Raw genomic sequence first — 26,116 nt, forward strand, 5'->3', positions numbered from 1 at the left:
GGATTCTCTTGTCTCCCTCTCTCTCTGCCCCTCCCCCCACTTGCATTCTGTCTCTCTCTGTCTCAAAAATAAAATAAAAACATAAAAAAATGTTAAAAAGAGAGAGATGACAGAGACATGGTAACCAAGTGAAATACATAATTTTTTTTTATCAGACCTAGGATTAAAAGTAAAAGCGATAAAGGGCATTTGGGGGGGGGGGAAGGGCAGCTAAGAAAATCTGACTACAGACTGCATATCAGGTCATATTTTTTACCTAGGTTAAATGTATTGGCTTTGCTATTCTGGAGCCTATGTCAGAAGGAGCATGTTCTCATTCTGGGGAAACACCTGCTGAAGTATTTAGGGGCCAAAATGCCACAATATCTTGCAATTTACCTTGAAATACTTCCGCTACATATACAATAGGATGGAGAGAAATCAAATGGTAGAATGTTTACAGTTATGAATCTAGGTTAAAGATATTCGTGGTGGTATTCTCTCAACCTTTCCAAAATAAAAAAGTTGGAAGGAAAGTACAGAGTCAAGGTGAATGTTTTCAAATAGGGGAAATTTGTATGTATTTGTTGACTTGGAACATTAGCAACATTTTGGAGCTGATTTCAGAAAATATATATTATTCTATATATGTATATAATATATATTATATAACATAAACATATGTACATATATTTATCTATATATATAAAATCCCACAGAGCTATAAGAAAAGTGATCAATGCTTCTTTTTAGATTAACATTTAAAAAATCACATATTACATCCAGAGAACATTTATTGAGTCCTTACTATGTTCTTACTTCCTATTCAGGGTTATCACAGGTGAACTAAACTCTGTAACATTCTTGTGTGGTAGGTACTATTATTCCTGATGTAAGGATGGGGGAAATGACAGGGAACTTGTGTAACTTGCTTAAGGTCTGGAACTAGTCTGTGTTAGAGCTGGTTTCAGATTCCCGTCCAGAGCCTGCAACGGCCCCATCAAATACTTGATCCAAAGAGAAAAGCCTGGAGTCTCAAACTCTAGCTGCTTCTGTCGGCCACTGACTAGTTATCTGATCTTGGGGAAGTTACCCAAAATGAACACAACAATCATAATACGCGCATTGGCAGCTTAGTATGGAAGAGCTAATTCCCCTGAAAACCCCTAGTACGGCACCTACGTTAAGGCCTGATAAACATTAGCCACTAGCAAGGACCATGCTCGCTGCTCTCATGTTCTCTATCGTATCTCCACATACCCCACACAAGGCTTGCAAGGTGGGTTTCTCCCCTCCTACTGAAAGGAGGCGACAGGAACCACACTTCCAGCCAAGAGTCGAACCCAGGTCTGTAATAACGAAGGCCATGTCCTTTCTGCTACACCACGTAGGATTCTCCAAGCACCTTAGCACTGTAGCGTGTTTCTCGAAGTTCCGATTTTTATTCTTCTTTAGTGAAATGGAGTAGACCCAAAAGGTTTCCTTTATTACAGAACAAAAGGTTATCCATAAACCCTCTCTTTGGTTTTAGATCAAGAGAATGATCTCTCACAACAATCTAGGAGTTAGCAGCAGATTTTATAAAGTATAAATTATAGTGGTAATTAACAATTTTTAGGAGAGCTCGTTCTGGCTTAGCCTTTAAATCCAAGAGTACGCAGCACCCATTAAAATGCTTTTAACTCAGAAGCATTGGAAGGCAATTTGGCAGCATTTATTTTATAAACTTAATAGTGAAGGCCAAATAACAATCAAGATTAGAGTCTATAATTAGAAGTTCAAGGTTATCACTAAACATACTTACATCATTGAGATTCACACCTACGGCAACAGAATCAATAAATGTTCTGGCGATCCTCCTTTAGCTGTGAGGCAGTAAATGCATGAAGTTGCCTCTAGGCGCTGGCTTCAGTTTCTGTGCACCTTGTGGCCTCTCCCACGAGACCTCTTCACGGAGCAGCATGAGTGTTTCATTGTGGGTTTCTTCAAACAAGCTGGAGATATTATCAACTCTTTTTTGTTTTTGTTTTTTTCTCCAGTAGTGTTCACAGCAACATTGTATCACCTGTTTTTTGCATTCTATCTCCTGACCCGGGACCTGTTGTTTCCTCCTGTGGGAAGAGCCCAGGCAGGCTTAAAGATACAAGAGATATAAGTATCAGCACATTTGTATAACAATATCAGTGTCAGTTATTAAAAAAACCAATCATAGCAATGAAAGCCTCCTTATGAGTCTATATAATGCCTTGAAGTTGGTGACTTGATTCTTCATCCAATACGATCAGGTGGCATATGTTTTCTATCTAATACATTCAGGGCCTTTATCACCTTGTACCGGGTCAGGGCAAAATCCATATTAAAGTTAAGGGCTATTAAATGGACGCCTGGGTGGCTCAGTGGGTTGAGCCGCTGACTCTTGATCTCGGCTCAGGTCATGATCGCAGGGTTGTAACCTCACACCCCGCGTCCGATTCTACGCTGAGTGAGGAGCCTGCTTAAGATTCTCTTTCTTCTCTCTCTCTCCCTCTGCCCCTCCTCTGCTCCCACTCACACCATCTCTCTCTAAAATTAAAAAAAATAATAATAACAAAACAATAAAGTCTAAGGGCTAAGAAATGATGAGGACCGTGAGATTATGACAGCAGTGACAATAAATCACTGATCAGAAGCTAACACTGTTTCAAAATCTTGTCCCCCCCCCCTTCCAATTTCCTGAGTTTAATTTCTAGGATAATTAATCAAGTGAAAAAATCTGTAATTATAGGACTCACAATTGTCAGTGGTTAATACAAAACTATGAGGCAAGAAATGGCACAGAAATGCAAATTAATGTCAGAAGTTACTAAGACGTTAATAAAAGAAAATCACAATAATCAATTGCAATGAAAGGCTCCAATTAGACAGTGTTTACCTGGAAACTGTCCATTTACCATGAATTACAAGACGTGTTCTGCTCGATTTGTTCTGAGTGTGTTTTCCTTACCACTTTGGCCCCCACCCCCCGGCTTTTGTTTGGTTTTCTTTAGTTTTGAATGATGGTTGTTGGTCCCTCCCCATCCTCTCCCTCTGGCTCCTGTTCCTCACTGACATGCCTCCTGGGCAGATGTCCCCAGCCCTCCCTTCCCTGTCACAGGCTTGGAATCAGGTCTCAGTGCCCCTTCTTACATGCCCAGGACCTCTCTCCAGAGATGTGAATTCTGCTAGCAATTAGCAAGCCACACAGACAATTTTTTCTTTTTCTTTTCTTTCTTTCTTTTTTTTAAGATTGTCTGTGAGATTAGAATGTTTCTATTTATTTTGGGAACACAGAGTTGATCAGCTCTCACAGCAAGCAAGTTATTAGAACATTTTAAAAAGCAAATTTTTTGTCTAACTTGTTTGCCACTTGGAGAGATCTTGCAAGTGTCAGTGGATTTAATATCTGTGTCTTCTTTTTCTCATGGAAATTTAAGGATTTATGGCTTCTTTAATGCAACATATTCTCCACTTTTATTTTTTTATTTTTAATTTTTTTAACGTTTTTTTATTTATTTTTGAGACAGAGGGAGACAGAGCATGAATGGGGGAGGGGCAGAGAGAAAGGGAGACACAGAATCGGAAGCAGGCTCCAGGCTCTGAGCCATCAGCCCAGAGCCTGACGCGGGGCTCGAACTCACGGACCGTGAGATCGTGACCTGAGCTGAAGTCGGACGCTCAACCGACTGAGCCACCCAGGCGCCCCCATATTCTCCACTTTTAAAAAAATGAGTAGAAATCCAAAACATATCTAATCAATTCCATATGCATTTACTGTTCATAAGAATTTTCCAGAAGAGTTATTGAAAATGCAGATTTCATGTTCTCCAAGTTTACATTTTAAGTAAGGACCGGGGTAATTTGGACGCAGGTTGCCCTCTTGGGGGAAAACTCACCTCATTAGTAGGGCTGTGAGGTCAATATGAATATTGTCAGATAATCTGATGCTCTAGTAAGTGGCCATGCCTTGGTTCCCAGTAGAAATTTGAAACTTCTGCCAAGGAAATTGGGCTTAATCAGAAAACTAGTGTGGTGACCATTAGCCATAAAAGAGATTAGAGAGCTCAGTTTGATAACAAAGACAGCAAAGGAATATGAGTGGGTAATAAATATTCCAAATAAAGTTAACTTTATTAATAAACAGTGAGCAAATGAAAACAACATGTGAGCTATTTTTACCCATTTGTTTGTTAAAAATTAGAACGAGGTAGTGTCTACCACTAGGAAAGATTCAAGGAGTTAGTTGAGTCTGCATGCAAACATTGATATAGGGATAGAATATGGTAGAACCTATAGGGAGGCAAGTAGCGACATCTACCAAATGCTGAACAAATTGTTCAGTGTTTGCAAGAATGCAGTATTGGAAGCCTATGTCGATCAAGAAGAAAATGACTAACAACCTAGCAACATACGTGCTATAGAATAGTACGAAACCTTCATAGAAGAATGTGGCAAACATCCATACATTTCATTTTGAATATGCTCCCAGACACATTTAGTGGACAAAAAAAGAGATCAAAGCCAATTAGGATAGGACTGTCTCATTTATACAAGGACAGAAACACTCAATAGTTCCAGCTAGGCAAGAGAAGGAGTTTAGGAGACGGGAAGGAAATCATGAAAGACGATTTTTAATCTATTTGTGTTTCAATTTTTTTTTTTTTTACAGCAAAGTCATATTCCCATCTCTCCTCTGAATTAAAAAGAAAAGGAGATGAAAAAAATAAGCAACAGATTCCAAAAGTAAGCAGATTTTAAAATACAACAAAGCCTCACTAAGTTTAGGAACTGGGGGAGGGGTCTGCTTATGGGACATTTTTAACAACTGTGTTTTCCTCTTGATTTTTCTTTTTTCTTTTTTTTTTTAATGTTCATTTATTTTTGAAGGAGACAAAGACAGAGTGTGAGCAGGGGAGGGCAGGGAGAGAGGGGGTACACAGAATCCAAAGCAGGCTCCAGGCTCTGAGCTGTCAGCACAGAGCCCAACACGGGGCTCGAACTCACAGACCGCGAGAGCATGACCTGAGCTGAAGTCGGGCGCCCAACCGACTGAGCCACCCATGTGCCCCTCCTCTTGATTTTTCAACAGTAGTCTCCTGTAAACTAAGATGTAAGTATTAATAAATAGAATGAAGCGTATCAATAAAAAGCTTAATCCATGGAAAAGCCAGTTCTATACAAAAATGTATCATCAGAAAGAGAAATTTTGCTTACAGCAACAATTGGTGAAATGTCTGTGGTAGATATGCAGAACGTAACAAAGCCTGAAACTCTGAAGACACCACGTTTCGTGGGAATATTATCGCTGCCTGTTAAATTTTCTTTCATTCATTTCAGTTTTTATTGAGAAATGGTGTTTATCCAATAACTACCCTAAAAACATAGCTCGGCCCAGAACTCTCATTGCCTTAAAACCATTTGAAAACAGGGATTTTAGTCTGAATTGTTCTTGCTTTAAGAAATCCCGCAAACTAGAGGCTCCTGGCTGCTGGGTCAAGGCAGCGTGGGACTCTTGATCTTGGGGTTGTAGGTTTGAGCCCCACGTTGGGTGTAGAGAATACTCAAAATCTTAAAAAGAAAGAAAAGACAGAAAGAAAGATCCAACAAACTAAAAGGTCACTTCAAATGCCATAAGAACTATCTATCTAGATCATTCAGAATTACAGTGTGAATCAGTAAAACCTGAATTAATATAGTTACATGACACTATGCACCATACTTTATTTTTTTTAAGTTTATTTATTTATTTTGAAAAAGAGAGAGAGAGAGAGAGAGAGAGAGAGCAAGCTGGGGGCAGAAAGAGAGGGAGACAGAATCTGAAGCAGGCTCCAGGGGCTACAGGGCTGGAACTCACAGACTGTGAGAACATGACCTGAGCCGAAGTCGGACGCTTAACCAACTGTGCCACCCACGCGCCCCAACATTTCATTTTTGAGAATCGGTTTTCATCAGCAGCTGCCACCTACTATTCTGGCATCTACTGTGCTCTACGGTAAATACATATCCTGCCATATTTCCATTGTGTACGCCCCAAGGCCGGTCTGCAAAAAAAGTAAATGCAATACATTGATAGAACACATTCCCCTGGCTGACTAGGTTGGCAATTCCCTCCTACCGTGTGCTCTCAGTGAAAAGCGGAATCAACCAATATTCATGCGTGCTAGGTCAGAGATGGGAAGGGTCAGCATCGGAAAAAGGAAACAGTATCAAATTCCTAGAACAGTCATGAACTTTGCAGCATATCGCAATCACCTGGGGAGATGTAAAAACTCCCAATGCCCGGGATTCACCCCATACCAATTACATCAGAATCTCCGTGTGTGGGACCTGCACGTCGGTCATTTTTTAGAGCCACCCAGGGGATCCGATTGGCAACTAAGAGAACCAGACTCCGAAGAACATTAAAGGCTTTCGAATCAGAACAGCCAGAGAAGGTACCATAGACATCACTTTGGATTAACAGGACAGTTGGTGTTTTGTTTAATGGGGGGGAAAAAAACCACCCAAGATTTAGTGTACTAAATGAAGAACCACACTCTTAAGATTTTGACACCTGTGTCTTTCCCTGGGAATGAAATAATTAGAAGTTAGAACACCTGTGTGTGTTTTCCTCGCCTCAAATGAGATCAAGGTTCAATTATTTAGGGACTAGAGTCCAAAGAATCTGAAGGCACTAGAGAACAGTCTAAGCAGGTTTGTTGGTTTTCTTTGGTACTTGCACAACTTTCTACACGCTCTCTGTGCCTTCTACAGCAGGTGTGTCCCCGGCAGCCGCGGAGCAAGGTTTTCACGGTCAAGGAATAGATGTCCTTGTTGTTGCTCCTTCCTCTTCTTTTAAGAAATAGACTTAGAAAGGCTTAGGGCCACAGGAGAGGTTTAAATTCACCACTAGAACAGATTCCAGCCATTTTTATTCAGACCGCAAGCTTTTCAAAAGTTCGATGGCTTTTAAGTGTCCCTTCAGGTGGGTTTGGTGTTTTGTTCGGTTTCTGTTTGTTTTATTGCCGAGTTGTTGCAGAGGGGAGTAAGGGACTGGGGATCAGCCTAGGAAGGTGAGCTCACCTGAATCGCATGGAGGGAGCTGCTTTTTGTCAAGACGGGGTCACCCCTGCCTTTCCTAGAAGTGGAGGGGGCCGCCTCGCTTCAGAGGCCCGGAGAATGGCCAACACAACCATATGTTCTCACTTTCCACTCTAATAGGCAACCACCTGACCTGGCTTAAGGAGTCACCAAGATGCATTTAAATGGTGTGGGGATAAAATCCGGGAGTGGAAAGGCCTGTGGCTTGGGAAGCAAGAGGGTTGGCCACGCTTGGCGTGGCTTTTCCAGTTCCTCTTCCTCTTCCTCCCCTGGCCTTCCGTGTTCTGACCTGGAATCCGGAGACCAGCCTCGGGCCCCCTAGATGTACAACCTCCTCACTGCAGGGACATGGGTAAGTCTCCTGCCATCCTCGGGCTGTCCTCCCCATCTGTCACCTTGGGTCTGGCCACATGAACTCGGCTCCTTTAACCGCCTGGCTGGGGTTTGGTCTGGAGTGGAACATGACCAGGGCGCTTGGTGCTTCCTGGTAGGAGCTTGTTTCCTTCTGTGGGTGGGTTTTCTAAACCAGCTACTCGCAACAATTCAGGCTGGGGGTGGCGAAGAACGTTAGCGAACAGGTCTAGGTCCTAGCTTCCTACTTCTGCATCCGACTGACCCTGAGTGAAAGTGTCCGGTTGTTTCTCCCTTTCTCCGTCTCCCCCCTGGGCTTGGTATCCTGGCACTGGGACAATGTGTTCGCGTAGAGATCGCACTACCAGCTTTCCGGAGTCACTATAAAAAATTGGGCGTCAGGAATACTTTGTGTGGGTTAAGGGCCCTTTGTTGGGGGTTGAGACCTCTCTCAAGTGGGACGCAAGAGGAGTTTGGACTCCTTGTTTTAAAATCCTGCTGAAAAGGAGGTCTAGTTTTGAAGCTTGTTTGTTTTTAAAAAAGTCTTTAATCTACATTTGGTGTCCTGGCTGTTAGGGGTCAAACATAGACGATAGTTACTTTGGTTTGGTTTAAGAAACTGTGAGAACACATACTTATTCTCGTTATCTGTGTTCAGATCTCTTATGAGGTTAATCCAGATTAATCTAGCTGAAAAAAGCAGCCTGTCATCATCCAAGAAACATTTTAATAGAATCAATCAGTGGCCACCATAATTACAATTATGAAGCCTCGAGTTAAGCTGATGAAAGTCTTCTTTCTTTCCCACCTGGTCCTTTCCCATTTTCTTTTTTTAATTGAGGTGTAATTGACATACCATGAGTTTCAGGTGTCCAACATAATGATTCTATATTTGTATATATTCCAAGATGATCAAACGCAGGTCTGGTTAACATCCATCACCGTAGATGGTTACCATAGACAGTTAAGTTTTTGTCCAAGTGATGAAAATTTCTAAGAACCACTTTCTTAGCAACTTTCAGATATACAGTCAGCATTATTGACTATAGTCACACACACCTTCCCCCCCACTAATCCGCTCTCTGGATCCATAAGCTCTTTTTTTGGTTTGTCTTCTGTTGCTGTGCTTAAGACTCCACATATAAGTGAGGTCCTACGGTATTAGTCTCACTTCACTTGGCATAATGTCCTCAAGGTTCATTCAAATTTCCACAAATGGCGAGGTTTCATTCTTTTTTATGGCTGAATTATATTCGACCATGTGCGTTTTCTTTATCCCCTGAACTACTGATGGACCCTTAACTTGCTTCCATAGCTTGGCCATCATACATGTGCTGCAAACATGGGGTGCATATATACTTGTGGGTTAGTGTGTTCACTTTTCTTCAGATAAATCCCCTTAAGGGGAATTGCTGGATGATAGGGTAGCTCTATGTTTAATTTCTTTGAGAAATCTCTGTAGTGTTTTCCACAGTGGCCGCACCTGTTTGCATTCCCGCCAACTGTGCACGAGGGTTCCCTTTTCTCTGGGTTCTCATCAACCCTTGTTATTTCTTGTCGGTTGATAATGGCCATTCTGACAGGTATGAGATGGTATCTCATTATGGTTTTGAATTGCATTTCCCTGATAATTGATTGTTGCCACCTTTTCTGTCCTCATCTCTTGTGATCCTTTGTATTTCTGTGGTATCAGTTGTGACCTCGCCTCTTTCATTTCTGATCTTGTTCTAGTCGTCTTTGGGGAGATGAAAGGTTTGTCGATTTTGTTTACCTTTTAAAAAACCAGCTCTTCATGTCACTGATTTTTCTTTTTTTTTTTTTTTTTTTTTTTTTTTTTTCCTATTAAGTCTCTATGGTCTCTAGCCCACTGAGTGGTGAATTGCATTCCATGCTCTGGGAAGAAAATTTTGTGAAGTTTGCACAGAAATACTAATCATGCTAATAGTGTGTGCATTTCCTCTCAGACCATCAATTTCTCGATTACAAAATCCTTTAACTGGTACTTCACTAGAGCCTCCTAGGACTGTTCTCTTCAGTTGATGAATCGCATCATGTTAAACTCCTTTTAAACCCTGACTTTCAACTAATGGTCATAATTCATCCTGCTCAATTCAGCTATGCATTTGGGGGGTTAGAGATGGGAGGGATTAAAAATATCCATATATTCTTTTTTTCTACTTTGCCATTCAGTGGTAAACTTACTACCCAAACTTCTATTGGAATTAGTCTCAGTCTTGGGTCTTGACACATAGGTCATGAAAGATTACCAACTTAAGAAATGCCCTAAGCATTCCCCAAGCTGCAATCCTTTGCAGGCAAGCCCAGGAAAGTTAAGGTCTAAATTAGAGTTTCAGAGTCAATATGGCCTTCCATATTCCATCTCAAGACTGAGGTGGAAACATCAATACTGCTACTTTGCCTGAAGTAGACAGAAATTAATGGTTTCCAGGCTTGTTCCCATTGGAATTTGACAGGTGATTCTAAAGCTGATACCACACCCTAGACTGAGCCATCATAATCCCTTGGGATGGGTCACAGGTGTTGGTAGTGTTTGAAGCTCCCCAGGGGATCCCACTGTGAAAGCAAAATTTGGAACCACTGATTAATGGCATCCACAGAACTTTAGTTAGTTGGGGTATTGCCTGGATTTCAATCCAGGTGCTGAAAATCTCCTTCCATATCCCTTCAGGAAAGGGATATTCTCTAATAACGACAGTAGCTATTTTATGGTCAGCCTATGAAACACATAAGACTAGAGTTCTCTGTGGCTACTTTGTCTCAATGAATGTGAATTACAACTTAGAGTAAAATTTCTTTTTACAAAAGTTTGGAAAAGTCCAGCCATCCATCAAGGTCTTAAAACCATCTAATCATTATATAGAAGAAATAGTAAAATGCATAGGATTATTCTACAACAGAGGACATGAAGACGTATTTTTAATGCTTTGTGATTATTCCTTTTTTGATTTAAAATTGTATTTATGTAACTAAATCAACAATAACCTGTGTAAATCAGGAAGTAATTTTTGTCTGAATTTTAATTAAGTTAATTTTACTACCTAATTCTTTGTAATTAGGTAATTAAAAAAATCTTTTTTTAATGCACTTGAATAGTCTTGTGTGTGTGTGTGTGTGTGTGTGTGTGTGTGTGGAGTAATGTAGTTACTGAACATTGTGGTATACTTAGGTATATTGTGAATAACATAAAGGCATATCCATTCAAGGGAAAACAGCAGGGGAGTTTACTGATGGGTGTAGTCCTTAATGAGCACATCTTACACAGCAAGCCTAGGATGGAGTTCTGTGGCTAGAAAGAAGAAGGAGACTTTTGTACTCCTGAAGCTTACAGTTGAATGGGAAAGACCGCCCTTTAATAAAGACCAAGATAGCTCATTAGCATTGGAATAAGAGCTATGAAAAAGAACTTGGGAGAGCACGTGAGCCGTCTAACTCCTAATAAGTGACAGGTCTGGGAAGGCCTCCCTTTAGAAGCCGAGACAGAGACAAAATCGTCATCAGGAGAATGGGGAGGTCTCCTGTGAAATGCTGGAGTTCGTCTGAGTTTAAAATTGAGTAAAACGAGTTTTCACCAAGAAGTATCTGCAAATGTATAAAGTTTACTCGCATGCCTGGAAAAAAAAAAAGTTACCATTTTTGTCACCATTGACATCAAGTGGGCTTTGGGGCCACAGGCACCCTGATCTCCACCCTTCTCTGCCACCTTGCAGCTGTAAGAGCTTAAGGACCCTCTTTCGCCTCTCAGCATCTCCTTGTCTCCCTGTTTTGTGGATACAGTGAACATTTCTATGTACTGCTGGGGTCATTGACAGAATCACCTGGAATTACCTATTCACTCAAGGCTCAAGTATTGATGTAGGAATATTCAACCAGTGGTTGGTTTCTTTCCACATACCCTCTATCTAGCTCTTCTGCTGGGAGTGAATCATTTTGATTAAGGGGATGTAGAGCAGCAGGTTCCAAAATTAGAATCCATTCCAGTATCAGTGGAAGACCTTTAAGAGAGACAGATGGGTAGGCCAATCCTAAGAGACTTTGAGGACATCTTGAAAGTTGAAAGTTCCCTCAGGTGTTAGAGAAGGTGAGCTGAGTTGAGGACGGCTTACCTAAGAAAGCTCTAAAATTCTCATCCCTTTTGAAATGTACTCAGGAGTATCTGTAGGACTAAAACTGAACACCTTGACCTCTTGAACATAAATTGACACGGAAAAGCCTTCTTGATGGCAGAAGACACGACACCATTGTAATGTGACGACAGCATCCTGAATGAACAAGAGGTCTGAAATTCTCTTCACACAAGGACGCACTGAAAACCCCTCCACACTGGAGTCTATGCAAAGATGTGGCAGGATAACCACTTAGTAGGCTAGTCCTTACTTTGTGCCCGGCACTATCCTAAGACCTAAAACCATGTGCGGATTCAACCTTGACTCCAAGTTCTACCTCAGAGTTGTGAGTCCATCATCCATTTTGTGCTCTAAGGAAAACCGTCCCTTAAATCCTGAGTTTCAGTATCTTATGTGTGTCTGAGCTATTTCTAGCTCTTAGGATGAATCCATGATCATAATTACACTAGATAGTTTTCTTCGAGAAGCTGAAAGAACTCCGGCCTCAATTGTTAATAAATAGTAAACGGTAACCATCTGTATAGTTACCACTACACAGGGCTTAAGTTTTGAAGGCTGGGCTTAAAGGCAATCTAATCAGAATGCAAAAACATTGGAAACCCGGTACACGTTGTGTATAGGTGACTTGGCAACTGGCCTTAAATGTGAGGATTTTATCCTAGCGTAGTTTAATATATTAAGGTGCAGAAAGCATCCTCCTGTAGGAGGGAAATAGCATACGAATCTGACCGTGACTTTAAACTTTTTAATTCCTTAAAACTCCCTAGCCAAGAAAGAGCTTACACTATTTTTCACTTTAAAAGGGTTTACTTTCAGTTTTATTTATCTAGTATTTACCTCCTTTTGTTCAACACCAGAGCATTACATTTCCAATATGTGTTTAATGGAATTTCATAAAAACTGTCTCAATGCAGAAACTGGATACTGCATTTTCCCAAGTCACCAGATAAACCTTTGGCCTGTTTTGTTTTGTTTTTTTTTTTAAGTTTACTTATTTTAAGAGACCAAGAATGAGTGGGCATGGGGCAGAGAGAGAATCCCAAGCAGGCTCTGCACTGTCAGCATAGAGCCCCGTGCCGGGCTCGAACTCACGAACCGTGAGCCAAAATCAGGAGTCGGATGCTTACCCGACTGAGCCACCCAGGTGCCCCTGGCCTATTCTTAATGTAACTGTGAAACGACTTGAGAGAGCTACAGAGGTTTCAGATGGTCGAATAACCAGCCCTATTAGTGGTGGTGAAGAGCCTCGACGTTGGAGCAGATTTCCTGGTTTCAGATCGTGGCTCTGTCGCTTAGTCATGCCACGACCTCCGGTGAACACCTTGAGCTTTCTTTGCCGCGGTTTCCTCAACTGTAACGTGGGAGTAATAAACAGCCCTACCTCGGGGAGAGGTGAGACTGGAGTGAGGAAGCCTATGTGGCTTCACCTGAATGAGTCCCTGGTACCTGAAAGGTGTTCTGAGCAATTGCTGTTGTCCTGGTCCCTTCTTGCCAGTTGTATTGCTTACGTGGGAACAGGTGTCACTTGTGACGGCCCCAGGTATGGAAAGTAAAACCTTCTTGAATCCCTCCAGCTAGTCCAACACAGCGGTGCATGCTCTGACCTTTTCATACAAACGCTAACCGTGTGGATTGACTCCCACCCCACAGCTCTGTGCCCATAGTGTTTACCCGACCAAGGGTAGGGGAAAAGGGAGGATCTGGGAAGAGAACAAAGGCAAGGAAGGAGGAAGATAAAGCTTGAGGTGTGCGTTAGTTAAAGTAAAACAAAACCCCCTAAATCCCCGGGGCTTATCACAATTAAAGTTTATTTCTGGCTCCGAGAAGAGGCGGGAGGGGGTAGGGGGAATCTGATGTTACCACTTAGAAACCCGGCTGGAAGAGGCTCAACCTGCAAGGCTGTCCTTGTTGCCCCGGAGAAGCTAGTGCAGAGGGGGTGTGTGTGTGGTTTGAATATAAAAACTTATTTTTAAGTCCAAGTGTGCAACAACGAAAACCTACAGAGTACAGATTTTCCCATAGCAATCTGTTGCTTTACCCGATGTTTTGAAAACACCTTCCCTCAGTCATTGTAAAATGGTTAAAATACGAGAGAAGTTAAATCTGTAAGGAAGCCCAGTAGACCAGACGCTGTCGTCAGGACTTGTGTGTCGGTGGTTCTGCATCCATCCACCCCACGCCATCCCCCTCCACTCAAGCCACCTTGCCCAGAGTAACCTCCACTGCCTCCACCTCCACGGCCATAGCCACCCAAGCCATCAAGGTGCCATGTCCTCCACTGTAAATGTTACCCATTCCCGTTGTTCCGACAGACCCACGACCTCCCCGATGACCCACTCCAACTCTGCCATAGCCTCCCACTCCAGAGCCGCCTCCAGGAGTAGAATTCAAGAAGAGTTCAATGTACCGATGTGCGTGTGGTTCTTTTCTTCAGAGGTGGCAGCTATAACATGTTCGTGTGTCACAAGTTCCACGTCTGCGTCTCCTATGGCTCTGCCGTCAGCTCCAATATCCACACGCACTCGCATTGGATTTAGGGGTGAGAAGACACGGGCGGTGTCCTCTTCAGTTGCACAAAAACCAGTTATGTGGCTGCACCTGACTGCAAGGGAGGCTGGGAACATTCTTAGGAGGGAGGGAAACCTGGTTTGGTGAATAGCTAACCGTTTCAGCCTTGAGGTTGAAAGGGACAGGGTGGGAGACTACAGCTGCAAAATATTAGGGAATCAGAATTCAATTATTTTTTTTTTATTTGGAGAGAAAGGAGAGAGAATGCCACGTAGGCTCTAGGGTCAGCATGGAGCCCTACTTGGGGCTCGATCCAGGACCCGTGTGATCAAAACTGAGCTGAAATCAACAGGGGGACGCCTAATCAACTCCGCCACCCAGGTGCCCCTAGAATTAAAAAGAGAAAACCAGTGCGAGCTTTATGGAAAGAGTAAGGGAAGGAAGAAACCAGGAAAGTAGGAATAGGGTTCCTTGAAGGGAGAGAGGTGGTGTGAACAAGGAGAAAGTTGTCAAATGAAGTGTTCATCTAAGAAAATTACTGGCCAGTTTCTGAATTTTGCTGGAAAGGGAGCTCCGTCTTAGAAATGGGGAAGTTCTCACTTTCTGTCCTCAAACATTTTCTGCAATAGCCACTTGAGTGTTTGAACCTAGCAGCGCTTGGAGCTGCTTGATGAGGAAGACAATCGAGACTGGCGATAAAACTCCGAAATGTGCCGAGCTCCCTGAATAAAGAACGTCTGTCCTCTTCCTTGTCTCTAGCTTCTCCTTTAAATTAGCTATAAAACTCAGTCCCCCTGCCCCTAAAACCGGAAGCCACCCTGTCTGAGTGCTCACAAGGAGGGGGAGCTTTTTCTCAGGAACAAAGCTGTCTCAGTAACATGTCCTGCTATGGGTTTACGTATGTGCGTGACTTTTGTACCATATGAAAGATCTCACAGTACAGAATAAGGAGGGGGGGAAGTTGATCAATTATAATGGGCAGTGATGATTTCTTTTGCCTACTTCCTATTCTTCCTTCTGGATACTTTAAAGTATTTTTTTAAGTACATTTGTAATCTTACTGAAATTTTCACAAGTATTCTTATTTTTCCTTTTATTTCTTCATTCAACAAACAATTGGTGTGGGGCCTCCCTGTACCAGATTTCGTTCTCCCAGTCCGTATTGCTTGAATGGAAAACAGTTTGGTCAGCAGAGGAGGGATGTTTGGCTTTTCTATAGTTTGTGGGAAATGAAGGAATAACTGTGCTGCTCGTAATTTTGCTCCTCAGAACGAGCTATATCAAGGTCCTTGCTTTCACGTGTAGAAAAGTTCACAAGGAAATGTCAGCTTCAGTCCTACCTTGCCTGATTGCTCCAGGAAAATGGAAAATAATGAAAAGAGACTCAATAGTTGCTATAATGCCACCTTCCAGATATGGTCCTCTAGACTTAACTATTTGGTGTTATTACAAATAACTCCGATCCTACTGCGTATGTTCTGTAATCTGCTTTTTGCTTTTTTCAAAGGTGCTAACATGGGTACATAAGGATTATTTCTCTGGATCACTTTAATGATTGCAGAATATTTTAAGGACCTGTTACAAACTACGTAAACCATTCTCTTACAGGACCTCTAGTTCATTTTTAAGTTTTGCCAATATAATGTCACCGTAGACAGACTTCTGTAGGCATCCGTGATTCTGAGAGTAAATTTCTAGAAGTTGCTGGATCAGAGTTCTCATGGTTTTGAAACCCCTGCCAGATTTCCTTTCAGGAAGGTAGCTCTCACTGTGGTTCCTCCTAGCAGTGTGTGTGAGAGTGTCTAGTTTTCTGCACCTATGCTGAGACTAAGTATTTTCTTTCAAATTTATTATCATAGCTGACCCAGTGGTACAGTTGTTCCAGAGGTACAGCAGAGTGACTCGACAATTCTATTGGTTACCCGACGCTCGCCGTAAGTGTGGCCCCCATACAACATCATTACGATCTTCCTGACTGTATTCCCTGTGCCATACTTTGCCTCTCCGTGACTCCTTTTTGCCATAGCTAGAAGTTTGTCCTTCTGAATCTCCACCTATGTCACGATCTCCACCCCCCTCCTTCCCTCTGGCAACCACCAATTTGTTCTGTATTTAAGAGTCTGGTTTTTGTTGGTTCATGTGTTTTTCTAGACTCCACGTGTAAGTGAAAGCATGCAGTATTTTGTCTTTCTCTGACTTACTTAGCATAACACTCGAGGTCCATCCGTGTTGTTGCAAATGGCAAGATCTCCTTTTATTATGGCTGAGTAATATTCCTGTGTGTGTGTGTGTGTGTGTGTGTGTGTGTGTGTGTACATGTACGTACGCGTATATGCCCCTTCTTTATCCATTTCTCTCTTGATGGACCCTTCAGTTCCTTCCTTATTTGGCTATTGTAAACGATGCTGCATTACACACAGGTGTACATGGGCCTTTTTGAATGTGTTTTCATTTTCTTGGGGTAAACATCTAGCACCTGAATTACTGGCTTGTATTTCTATGTTGAACTTTTTGAGGAACTTCCATACCTTCTTCCACTGTGGCTGCACCAATGGATATTCCTGCCAACAGTGTGGGAGGGCTCCTTTTTCTCTGCATTTGCATCAACACTGCCAGCACGGAGCCTGACGCAGGCCTTGATCCTACGAACCACGAGAACATGACCTGAGCGGAAATCGAGTGTCGGACGCTTACCTGACTGTGCCACCGAGGCACCCCATTTTTTTTAGACTAGCATTCTGACAGGTGTGAGGTGTTTTTTTTGTTTCCCTAATGATGAGTGATATTATCTCTTCACCTGTCTGTTGGCCACCTATGCCCTCTTGGGAGAAATATTTATTCAGGCTTCTATTCATTTTTAACTGGATTATTCGGGGTTTTTTGGTGTTGAGTCGTAAAAATTCTTCATACGTTTCGAATATTAACCCCTTGCTGGGTATATCCTCTGCTAATATCTTCTCCCATTCGGTAGATTTCCTTTTTGCTTTGTTGGTTTCCTTTGTTGTGTGAAAGCCTTTTATTTGGTGTAGTCAAGACTAAGTATCATTGCCTGCTTTTAATTTAAACTTCAGAGTGTCACAGATTATGAAACACTTTAATAATAGAACTCTTCGTAAAAGTCACTTCTGCTCATGAGGATAAAGTTAGTATGAAATATTGTGAAATGTATTGCGGAGAGATCATGCCTTGCCATGTTTCATGTCTTCAGCTGACTTTACTTTTTACTGCAGAATTTATTTAATAGTTTCTAATGGCAGGGGTTGGTTGCTCCTGGCCTTCCAATGCAAGTTTACACTTACTACTATTTACAGACCGTGTCACGTTATTTTAGTTTATCTTACTTTTGGTCCCATTATTTTAATTATACCTTGGGCAAAAACCTAGGATTTGTGAAAGCTGTTCATTAATTACATCAGTCGAAAACAGAATCCTAGGAAACATAATTTTTCAAACCCCCAACTCCACCTAATATGACCACTCTTAACGGAAATGAAGTAATGTTCTCCTTACTTTATAACTTTTGGCAGAACAAAACAAACCTGTCTTTCGAGGACAAACTAGTAGTCTTTTGAGACAAATTGTGTCTCAAACAGATTGTCTGAAACTTCCATGACTACCCAACATGGTAGCTGTTGTTGAAAATGGAGAGTTTTTATTGTTTTGTTTTGTTTTGTTTTGTTTTCCTAGATCACAAACATCGGAGCGGTCTTCCTCCCAGATACCAACACTCTAACCAGAGTGAATTAGTGCCCCTTTACAGGGTGTATTTTTATTTTCATAGCGTTATAATTTGGCTCACATCGCTTCCTCTGTCTTCAGTATCTTTCTTCTTTGTGAATTCCTTCTCATCCTTCAGAAGTAGTATGTGGTGAACATGACCTGTGGTACCTGTTCCTACACTCATTCTTGTAGAACTATCAAAGTTCTTGTCAGTGGTGGACTGGATATAGTTGGCAGGTTAGATTTTTAGGATCAGGGTGGGCAAGCTAGCCAACTGGACCAGAGTTGGACCCCTAATCAAAGCTGAGCCAGTCAGAACCATAGGGGAAGAATCAGGGTCTAAGTCTGAGCGACAAAGCAGTTTGCTAAGCTGACCTGAGCTAAAAAACCACTTATAACAAGGACAGAGTGCATGCCAGGATGAGGAGCCACAGGCCTGTGCAAATTACAGTAGAGCAGAAATCGTTAGCAAGTGAACGAAGCCAGTCTGCAGAATGGCTTCTATGCTGATTTGTTTATTTTTTGTTTTTGTTTTTGGGAGAGGTATCACTCCAACCCATGCCTCCTGTTACTTTTTCTGGTTTCAATGGTTTCTCTTCCTTGAAATAAAAAGACCTTGAAGATGGTTCACATATCACTGTCCTGAAAGCGTTTTATGAGGACCTACAGGCTAACTTTTCCATCTGTATGAATATATATCAGGTATCACTGTATATACTCTCTATAGTAGTGTCCTATAATATACAGGTTTTATCATCGAATAATGAAGACCTAAAATGGAGTACTTTGAGCTCGATATAATGCTAAGTAGTGATAATGCATGCATTATCCTCCTACCTATACTCTATGTTGGAGTTGTCTCCACATTATCCATGAGGTGATACATCTTTGTCCAACACCATGCAGTTAGGAACAAGGAAGTCATGATTCCATCCAGCTCTGTCTGACTCCAGATACTGTTTCTTTTCTTAATGTTTATTGATTTTTGAGAGGGAGAAAGAGACTGGGGTAGGGACAGAGAGACAGAGGAAGAGAGCGAAACCTTCTCTCTGTGCTCAGCATGGAGCCCAACTCACGTACTGGGAAATCACGGCCTGTGCCCAAGTCGGATGCTTAACCCACCGAGCCACCCAGGAGCCCCTCAGATTAGTACTTTGAAAGTTGGGAAAATGGCAATCCAGAACTCCGTAGGACACATTTTATAAGCCTACTGGTAACACTGTCCATTTCTCATTAAAACCATTTAAAAAAGTTGGTAGCATGATGAAGTTAGTTCAACAATGAAGGAAAATGTAATGATTTCACGTGAAATTTTCATGAGTGGCAATGAGTATTAGTTTGTGCAATTAGAAATACTGACACTAATAAAACTGGTAATTGTATAATTACGTTACTCCTCCCAGGACTTGGTTAGCACGCTTTGATTTGCCATGGGAAAAATCCATACGGTGTTGTGATGTGCTGAATTCTGAATAATCCTATTTGGGCTGCAAATGTGTGGCATTTCCTCTAAACCGTACATCCCTGTTCTTGCTCTATCAATAGATTTTGGGTTAAATAAAATGGGAAAATCAAGCTCGTAAAGTAAAACAAGAAAAAAAGGGATGAAGAAAAGACTTGCTTGGGATTTTATTTAATAATTACTTTAAAATGAAAGGAATTAGAGCAAGTCTACCTTTAACTGAATGCCAGAGATTACTGTGAAATTGTTGGGATAAGCCTGTATTTCCCTCTTCCTCCTTTGGTACAATTTAGCAAGAGTTTAATCCTCACTCGATCAGTGATAAGCAGGCATCTTGACATGCCCATGCCTCCCCTCAGCTATAGAAAACAAGCTTGATTTCAGATTTCGCTTCAAAAATTTGATCCTACACCTCGGAACTTACCCTACAACTTGCTTTATCCTATGACCGTACCAGCACAAGAACACACGCACACAAATTGTGTGCTTGCAGCATATTAGCTACAGCAGAACCACCGGGAAAAGAATGAAAAGGTCTCCATGATGACTAGATAAATTACGGTACAGCCATCCCAACGTATCACACGGTTACTGCGATGGGAACGATGCACACGTGGAGAGAAGCCTAGAATGATCTTCAAGACGCGTAAAGTAAAAAGAGCAAAACGCAGGGCCATGTGTAGAGGATGCTCCCATTAGATAAAGTGCCCTGTGAACGCATCCCCAGACACTTGTGTTTTCCATTCGAAGAAATGAGGGGCGCCTGGGCGGCTCAGTCGGTTAAGCCTCTGACTCTTCATCTTGGTTCGGGTCATGGTTGGTGAGGTCCAGCCCGGAGCTGGGCTCTGCACTGACAACGCAGAGTCTGCTTGGGACTCTTTCCTCTGGCTGCCGTCCCCTCCCTCAAAATAAACACTTGAAAAACTTGTTTGGAAGTAAAATCATAAATGGTAGCAATCGCTGTCTAAAATGTTGACTATTCTTTGAATGATCCGCTTCTGCCTTTGTGGTGTCTGGGTTCCATGTCCCAGCAGCCATTAGTAGCTAATGAAGGATCTACAGTTTCCTTGATGTTTTTTGCACCTTTACAAATACGCAGAACTTCTTTTTGATGGAAATCCCCTCCCAGCCCCTCCCTCTCAGATAGAAAGAGGGGGCATCCCTGCTGGGTTGGGTTCTCCTGATCTCCCCTCCACCCCCTGCTCCCCCATCCCAAATGGGAGCAAGGGGCAGAGGGAACATTGATGAGCTGAGATGGACAGACATCTACCTGGGCTCCTGGAGAAAGGAAGGGGTGTCCTAACAAGGCCCTTTAAATGCTTGCTCCTTTCCCCTCTTGGAACAGACCCTGCTTTGTTTTTGAGGAAAGGGTTTCTTGTTGTGGCTCCTCCATTGGAGACCCTGGGCCTCAGAACTGGCCTTCCTGGCACTTGAGCCAACAGCACATATAGACAATGTCTCTCCAGGGTGAGGAGGCTGGAATCTGGAGACAAAAGGGTTGTAACAGACATCCTGCCAGTTGGCTTGTCCCCGAAGAGGGAACCCAACCTCAGGTCTCCTTGGCGGAGCCCCTTGAAATTGAACCACTCCCAGGAATACAAAAGCAACCAGCATCCTAGGAGGTCTGTGTTAGGTAAGAAACTTTTGGGACAATTGATCAATGATTGTCCTTGGGAGTGCCTTCACCCCAGCATTTGGTGGTCTAGGTATAGATGAGAATATTACAGAACAAGTCTAAGCGGGGACAGGCTCCTCTCCCCTCCCCCTGGATCAGAGTGGCCGGTACCAAAGCGGGCAAGGAGAAATGCAAAGCCAGTTTAGATCTCATTTCTGTGACTTTTCTTCTCAACAATCGATCTCTATATCCTCTTAGAGCCGATTTCAGGGGTGTAAAAATGGAAATATTTACCTCACCTAGTAAGGCCAGGAAATCAGGGCATAAGAGAGGATTCTCAGTTTTTACTAATTAGAACAAGTCCTCCTGGCATGAAGTAGTAGTTAAGATGCTTCAAATTTACTAATTTCGTACAAAATCTGCAAATATGTATCAACTGTATTTACATGCACACCATTCCTGCCAACCATCTAGTACTTTCTTTGGTATTTTGTGGGAGATTTCCTTTTACTCCTCAGTAGTAATTAACTATTTGGAAACTATTTTTTAGTGTTTATATTTGAGAGCGAGAGAAAGCACATGAGTAGGGGAGGGGCAACGAGAGAAAGACCCAGAATCCTAAGCAGGCTCCAGGCTCTGAGCTGTCAGCACAGAGCCCGATGTGGGACTCGAACTCGCGAACCATGAGATAATGACCTGAGCTGAGATCAAGAGACGCTTAACTGACTGAGCCATCAAGGTGCCCCAGAAACTATTCTTGAAAGTAGTAACGTCAGATTCAATTTCATGATTATAGCATGGTGATTTGAATTTGTCAATGGAGACCATGTTTCTTTAATCTAGAATTGACCATTACTGTAGGACATTTAGACAATATCTTCCTCTGATCATCTTTAAACATGTTACCTTTCTGTCCCCGTAGTGCACATGCCCACACACACCCTTTTAAAAATCACAATGCCAAAATGTATTTGTACTTGTAACATTTCACGGTATTAAATGTCAAATTTTATTTCAAGCACTATCACAGCCTAGAGAGAAACATAATCTAAGCACTGAGATAGTACATTTCAGAAAATAAGCGAGTATGTCCATGATTAAGTTTAGATGCCTATTGTTGGCCATTCCGAAAGCTTCTTGCATTCTGGAGTCTAGAATTAAAAGGGAAAGGGTTATACATTTAGCAAGTAGAAGCTGAAATTATTTATTTCAATTCCATATAGAACATCAGTCAAGATAATCAATGTGTACAAAAATTTACATAACGGGAGAAACAATGGACAATGCAGCACCTTTAGAAAAATAATTAAGTCTTGTCGCATTTACAGGTAAGTGCCACCCTGAGCATTTACAACACAGTAATTTACTGCAATCAACGACAGGCGAGTTCCATAAAGAAACAAAGCTCTTACACTCCAGGTTTTCAGAAGGTATTATTGGAATGCTTGATCATAACCACAGGATTTGTACATCCTTTAGGACTGAGCTGACCAAAGTCACGAAAGGTTTTCATCGCATATATTCTATAAAAGGAGTCCGCTGTGTTTGGACGGCTGGCTCAGTGTCTCTGACAGGTGTGAAGTCTTGAAGAGTTACTGGCTTGATGGTGATCTTTCTGCATCCGGCAAGACAGGCCATCTCCGCAGTAACATCGCTGGAATATCTCCAGCCCGTGGGAGCCCTTTCTCCTGTGCTTTGTGCACACTTGACCCTCTTTGAGGACAGGTTTACAGATCTTGGACCAGAAGTGTCGGGCACAACACAGCCCCGTGGCACAGTCTGACGATCGGAGACAGACGGAACCTTCTTGTCCTGGAAAGCGGGAGACAGCAGAAAAGGACACGGTCACTACTAAGCCTGCGTCATTTCACGGAGGAAAGCCTGAGGGCACCTGGGAGGTGCTGACAAAGAAGGAAGGTGAACTGGCTTTACCTTTGGTATGATACAGTTTCGAGGGCAGTGTAGTTCTTCGGGAATACCCATCCAGGGTGCTGTGATCGTTACCAATGCTTTCGATAATGGTTTCCTCGATTTCTCCTCGGTGGAAAGGACTGTGATCAGAAGGCATACATATCCCTACGGGAGCAGGAGACGACAGTAACACATCACAGCCGGGAGTTAATCACCCACAGCTTTGAGAGCCCGTTCTGCCTGCACCAGCCTGGGATGCCTCGTTGCGGTGACATGACTCGAAACACAAGCCACGCTCCCTCCTTAGGGTTAACGCCCCCAGATGGACGGAAGCATCGATGTGCGTACTGTGCTCTCGCAAGCAACAGCCCTGATATAGCCGCCTGAAATACTCTTCTACCAACTGTGGTGGTGGCAGGGAGATTTCTGCCCATTTTAATATCCCCCTTGGGGTAGAAAATAAAATTAGTCACTTACAAACTTGTCCTTAAAAGTAACTTCTCTGCCCTGAGGCTGGCCGGACCCATATAGGACCAGGTTACACTAAGGCAACACGAGCTCCCTGGAAGGTGACAATCTCACCCACTAGTTATTTCCCTGTATAATTTCTCTATTACAGAGACTCGCTTAGTTCATCCCTGAGTATTACTGGGCCCTGCAGAGGGTCGCCACCCTTAGGTTTATTTCTGGAGACTTCTTTGAGTATCGGAGCCTATCCCTTTCAGACATTAAGTTTCAGTGCATCTGCTGGGGGGAGGAGGACTGATTTTAAGGTAGCAGGAGGTGGAGGCAGGCGTGGGGGGGGGCAGGGCCAGGCGTGGTTGGGTACCAAGATCCCCCTTAAGGGGGGGGGGCAGCCCAGAGAAACCCCTGTCTCCGGCCTGATACCAGTGTTAACGGGGTCGCCAGAGGGAAGCCAGTGTGGCAGAGCCCTGAGAGACCCTGTTAAGAAAATGGACAGGGTGCTGAACGCCCAGGCCGGTCCCCCAGGGCACGGTGAGCGTGTCCAGGGGGCCCCATCTTCTGTCCCTGGGGACGTCAGGGCGCTCTCTAGACACGTTTTCACGGAAGGGTTCCCTCGGAGGTGAGGAGTCGTGCTAAACGGGCGAGGGGCGCGGGTGAGGACGAGACGCCCTGAGACCTCCGCTCTCCCCTCCCCCCCCACCCATTACGCCCTCGCAGCTCGTCAGGGCCACCTCCAGGCAAACCCACTCGCAGGTGGCGCCGTCGCGTTAGCCAAGCCGGGAGCGTTTGCCTCCCTTCCGCAGGCGGCCCGCTTCGAGACGCTGGTCCAGGAGGGACTTGGGGACTCACCGTTTTTGCAGTAGTTTCCCGGGCAGCACATAGCGTGACGCATGCAACGCTTTCTGCGCTTCCTACAGGCGAGACAGATCTGCGCGCCGGCGCCGGGCCCGCGGGGGGGGCTGGCGCAGTACTCCTCGGTGCCGCACTCCTCGTCCTCAGAGCAGGGGTACGGCTGCGGGGGCGGGGGGGGGGGTGAGGCACCTGCGCGTCCGAGGACCCGTGCCTCCGCGCGCGCCTCTCCAAAGCCGCGGCGCGCGCCGCCCCCGGGGCGCCCGGAGCCGCGCACCGCCCCACCTGGGACCCCCCACCCCACCTCACCCCACCCACCCACCGACCCCAGCCCCTGCGGGGTCGCAGCGTGCCCACTCCCCGAGCCCCCGCTCACCTGGTAGTTGTCAACGGTCTGGTACTTGTTCCCGCCCTCGTACGGGATCCCCGGGGCCGCGCTGACCGCCGAGCCCGGGTGCCCGGCAGCGCCGCCCAGCGCCGGGGGCAGGTTCTTGATGGCGTTGGAGTTGACGAGGACCGAGTTCAAGGTGGCGCTCACTCCCAGCTGGAGGTGACCGCAAAGGGCCGCCGCTGCCAGGGCGACCAAGACCCGCGTGGCTCCCGCTGCGCCCAGGGCCGGCATCGCGGAGGGGCTCCGGGGAGGGCGGGCAGGGACGGCGGGAACCGGTGGCACTGTGCAGGGGGTGGGGGTGGGGGCCTGGAAGCCGCGGCGCACGGCTGCGGTCAGCGCCCCGAGAGCCTCCCGCGGTCCCCGAGTCCCCACTGCGGGTGCAGGTCTGCGCCGCCACCGCCGCCGCGGCTGCCTTTATACCGCGGGCTTGAGCATCCCGGCCCCTCGGGGGAGACGACAAAGCAGGGATGGGATTTCAAAGCGCTGGGAGGGGCCGGAGGGTGTGTGTGTACACGGGGGGGGGGGGGGGTGGCTCGGCAGTCCCCACCCCGCCCTCCCCGGCGCGGCCGGTCCCCTGGCTCAGCTCGCTTCGGGGCGCAGACGACTGGAGCGGACGCGGGCGGAGGGAGGGACCCGGGGCCCCCCGCGCCCTCCCCTGGCGGCCGGGGTGGTGCTGTCGGGATCGGAAGCGCTTCAGAGAGCGCAACGGTGGTGCTCCCCCAGACCACTTCGTGCGCCTTAAACACGTTCGGTGTTAAACTCAGCCCCTCCGGTGACCCGGGGGCTCTACCCAAAGGGCCCCGCGACAGGGCCAGGTAGCCGCCGCCGGCTGCTGATTAACCTTCCAGAGCCCCGCTTTACTCATCGCCAGTGAGTCCCTCCGTTTAAGTTGGTTCGCTTCGACCCCTTCCTTCCACCCCAGCCCCCCACCCCAGCCCTCCCCTCCCCTCCTCCCGCCGCCACCGCGAGAAAAATGTGCAAAGAGCAGGAAATTTGCACATCAAACGCGGGTAAGGAGGAAGAGGGACTAATTCTCTTTTGATGGGAAGTTTAGAGAGGGAGGCGAGAGACGCGCTTGGAAATGAGATCGGGGTGGAGGGAAGTGTCCGATAATCAGACTGTTGAATGCTTCTCTCTGGATGCGAGCAGCCGCGGCCAGGAGATGAACTTGATTAGGCAGGCGCGCGACATCAAAGTGGCCAGAGCGCCAACGGTCAGAGCCCGGGGGCTGGCTCGGTGGTCCTTCGCCGCCCGCCCTTCTCGGTGGTGGTTGACCCGGGCAGATAAGACAGCCTCGGGGCTCAGCGCCCGACTTGCTCATTAGTACTCCGGGTCGCGGAGCCCGGGAAGGCCCGTGTCTGCTCCCAGGTCGGACAAGCCGGGACCAGACGGGTACCCCGCCAAGGGAGATAAGACGAGCTGTGGGAAGGGGAAAAGTGAAGCCGAACGTGAGTCGGCCGTCGTGTGGATCAGGGTTCAAAAATAACGAAGAGCCGCCAGGGTGGAAGAATATTGTGCTGCTTACACATTCGAAAACCATTTATTAAACAAAAACCTGTTGCAAGCTTGGTGCGCTGGCATTGGGGTACCCTCCGGGTTATTGCTCTTTGGGGGGTGCGGATGCA

At 45.0% G+C, this 26,116-nt stretch overlaps 1 protein-coding gene across 1 annotated transcript; it reads right to left on the reverse strand.

The window, feature by feature from the left end:
- Positions 1-21,869: 21,869 nt before the first annotated feature.
- Positions 21,870-24,924, reverse strand: DKK1 (dickkopf WNT signaling pathway inhibitor 1). Its single transcript, XM_042960639.1, has 4 exons — positions 24,477-24,924; positions 24,101-24,263; positions 22,808-22,951; positions 21,870-22,687 (listed from the first exon to the last, which is right to left on the reverse strand). Exons 1-4 carry the CDS (start codon positions 24,720-24,722, stop codon positions 22,434-22,436), a joined length of 807 nt encoding a protein of 268 aa, XP_042816573.1. The 5' UTR covers positions 24,723-24,924; the 3' UTR covers positions 21,870-22,433.
- Positions 24,925-26,116: the final 1,192 nt, after the last annotated feature.

This window comes from Panthera tigris, chromosome D2 (genome assembly GCF_018350195.1).
Source record: "Panthera tigris isolate Pti1 chromosome D2, P.tigris_Pti1_mat1.1, whole genome shotgun sequence".
Lineage (NCBI taxonomy): Eukaryota > Metazoa > Chordata > Mammalia > Carnivora > Felidae > Panthera > Panthera tigris.

Excerpts from the sequence above, each read along its gene's own strand:
- DKK1 (XM_042960639.1), bottom strand. The coding sequence starts at position 24,722 with ATGCCGGCCCTGGGCGCAGCGGGAGCCACGCGGGTCTTGGTCGCCCTG. Across the intron at positions 24,264-24,476 it reads AGACCGTTGACAACTACCAG|CCGTACCCCTGCTCTGAGGA; the intron begins GTGAGCGGGGGC and ends CCGCCCCCGCAG. Across the intron at positions 22,688-22,807 it reads GAAACTGTATCATACCAAAG|GACAAGAAGGTTCCGTCTGT; the intron begins GTAAAGCCAGTT and ends CCCGCTTTCCAG.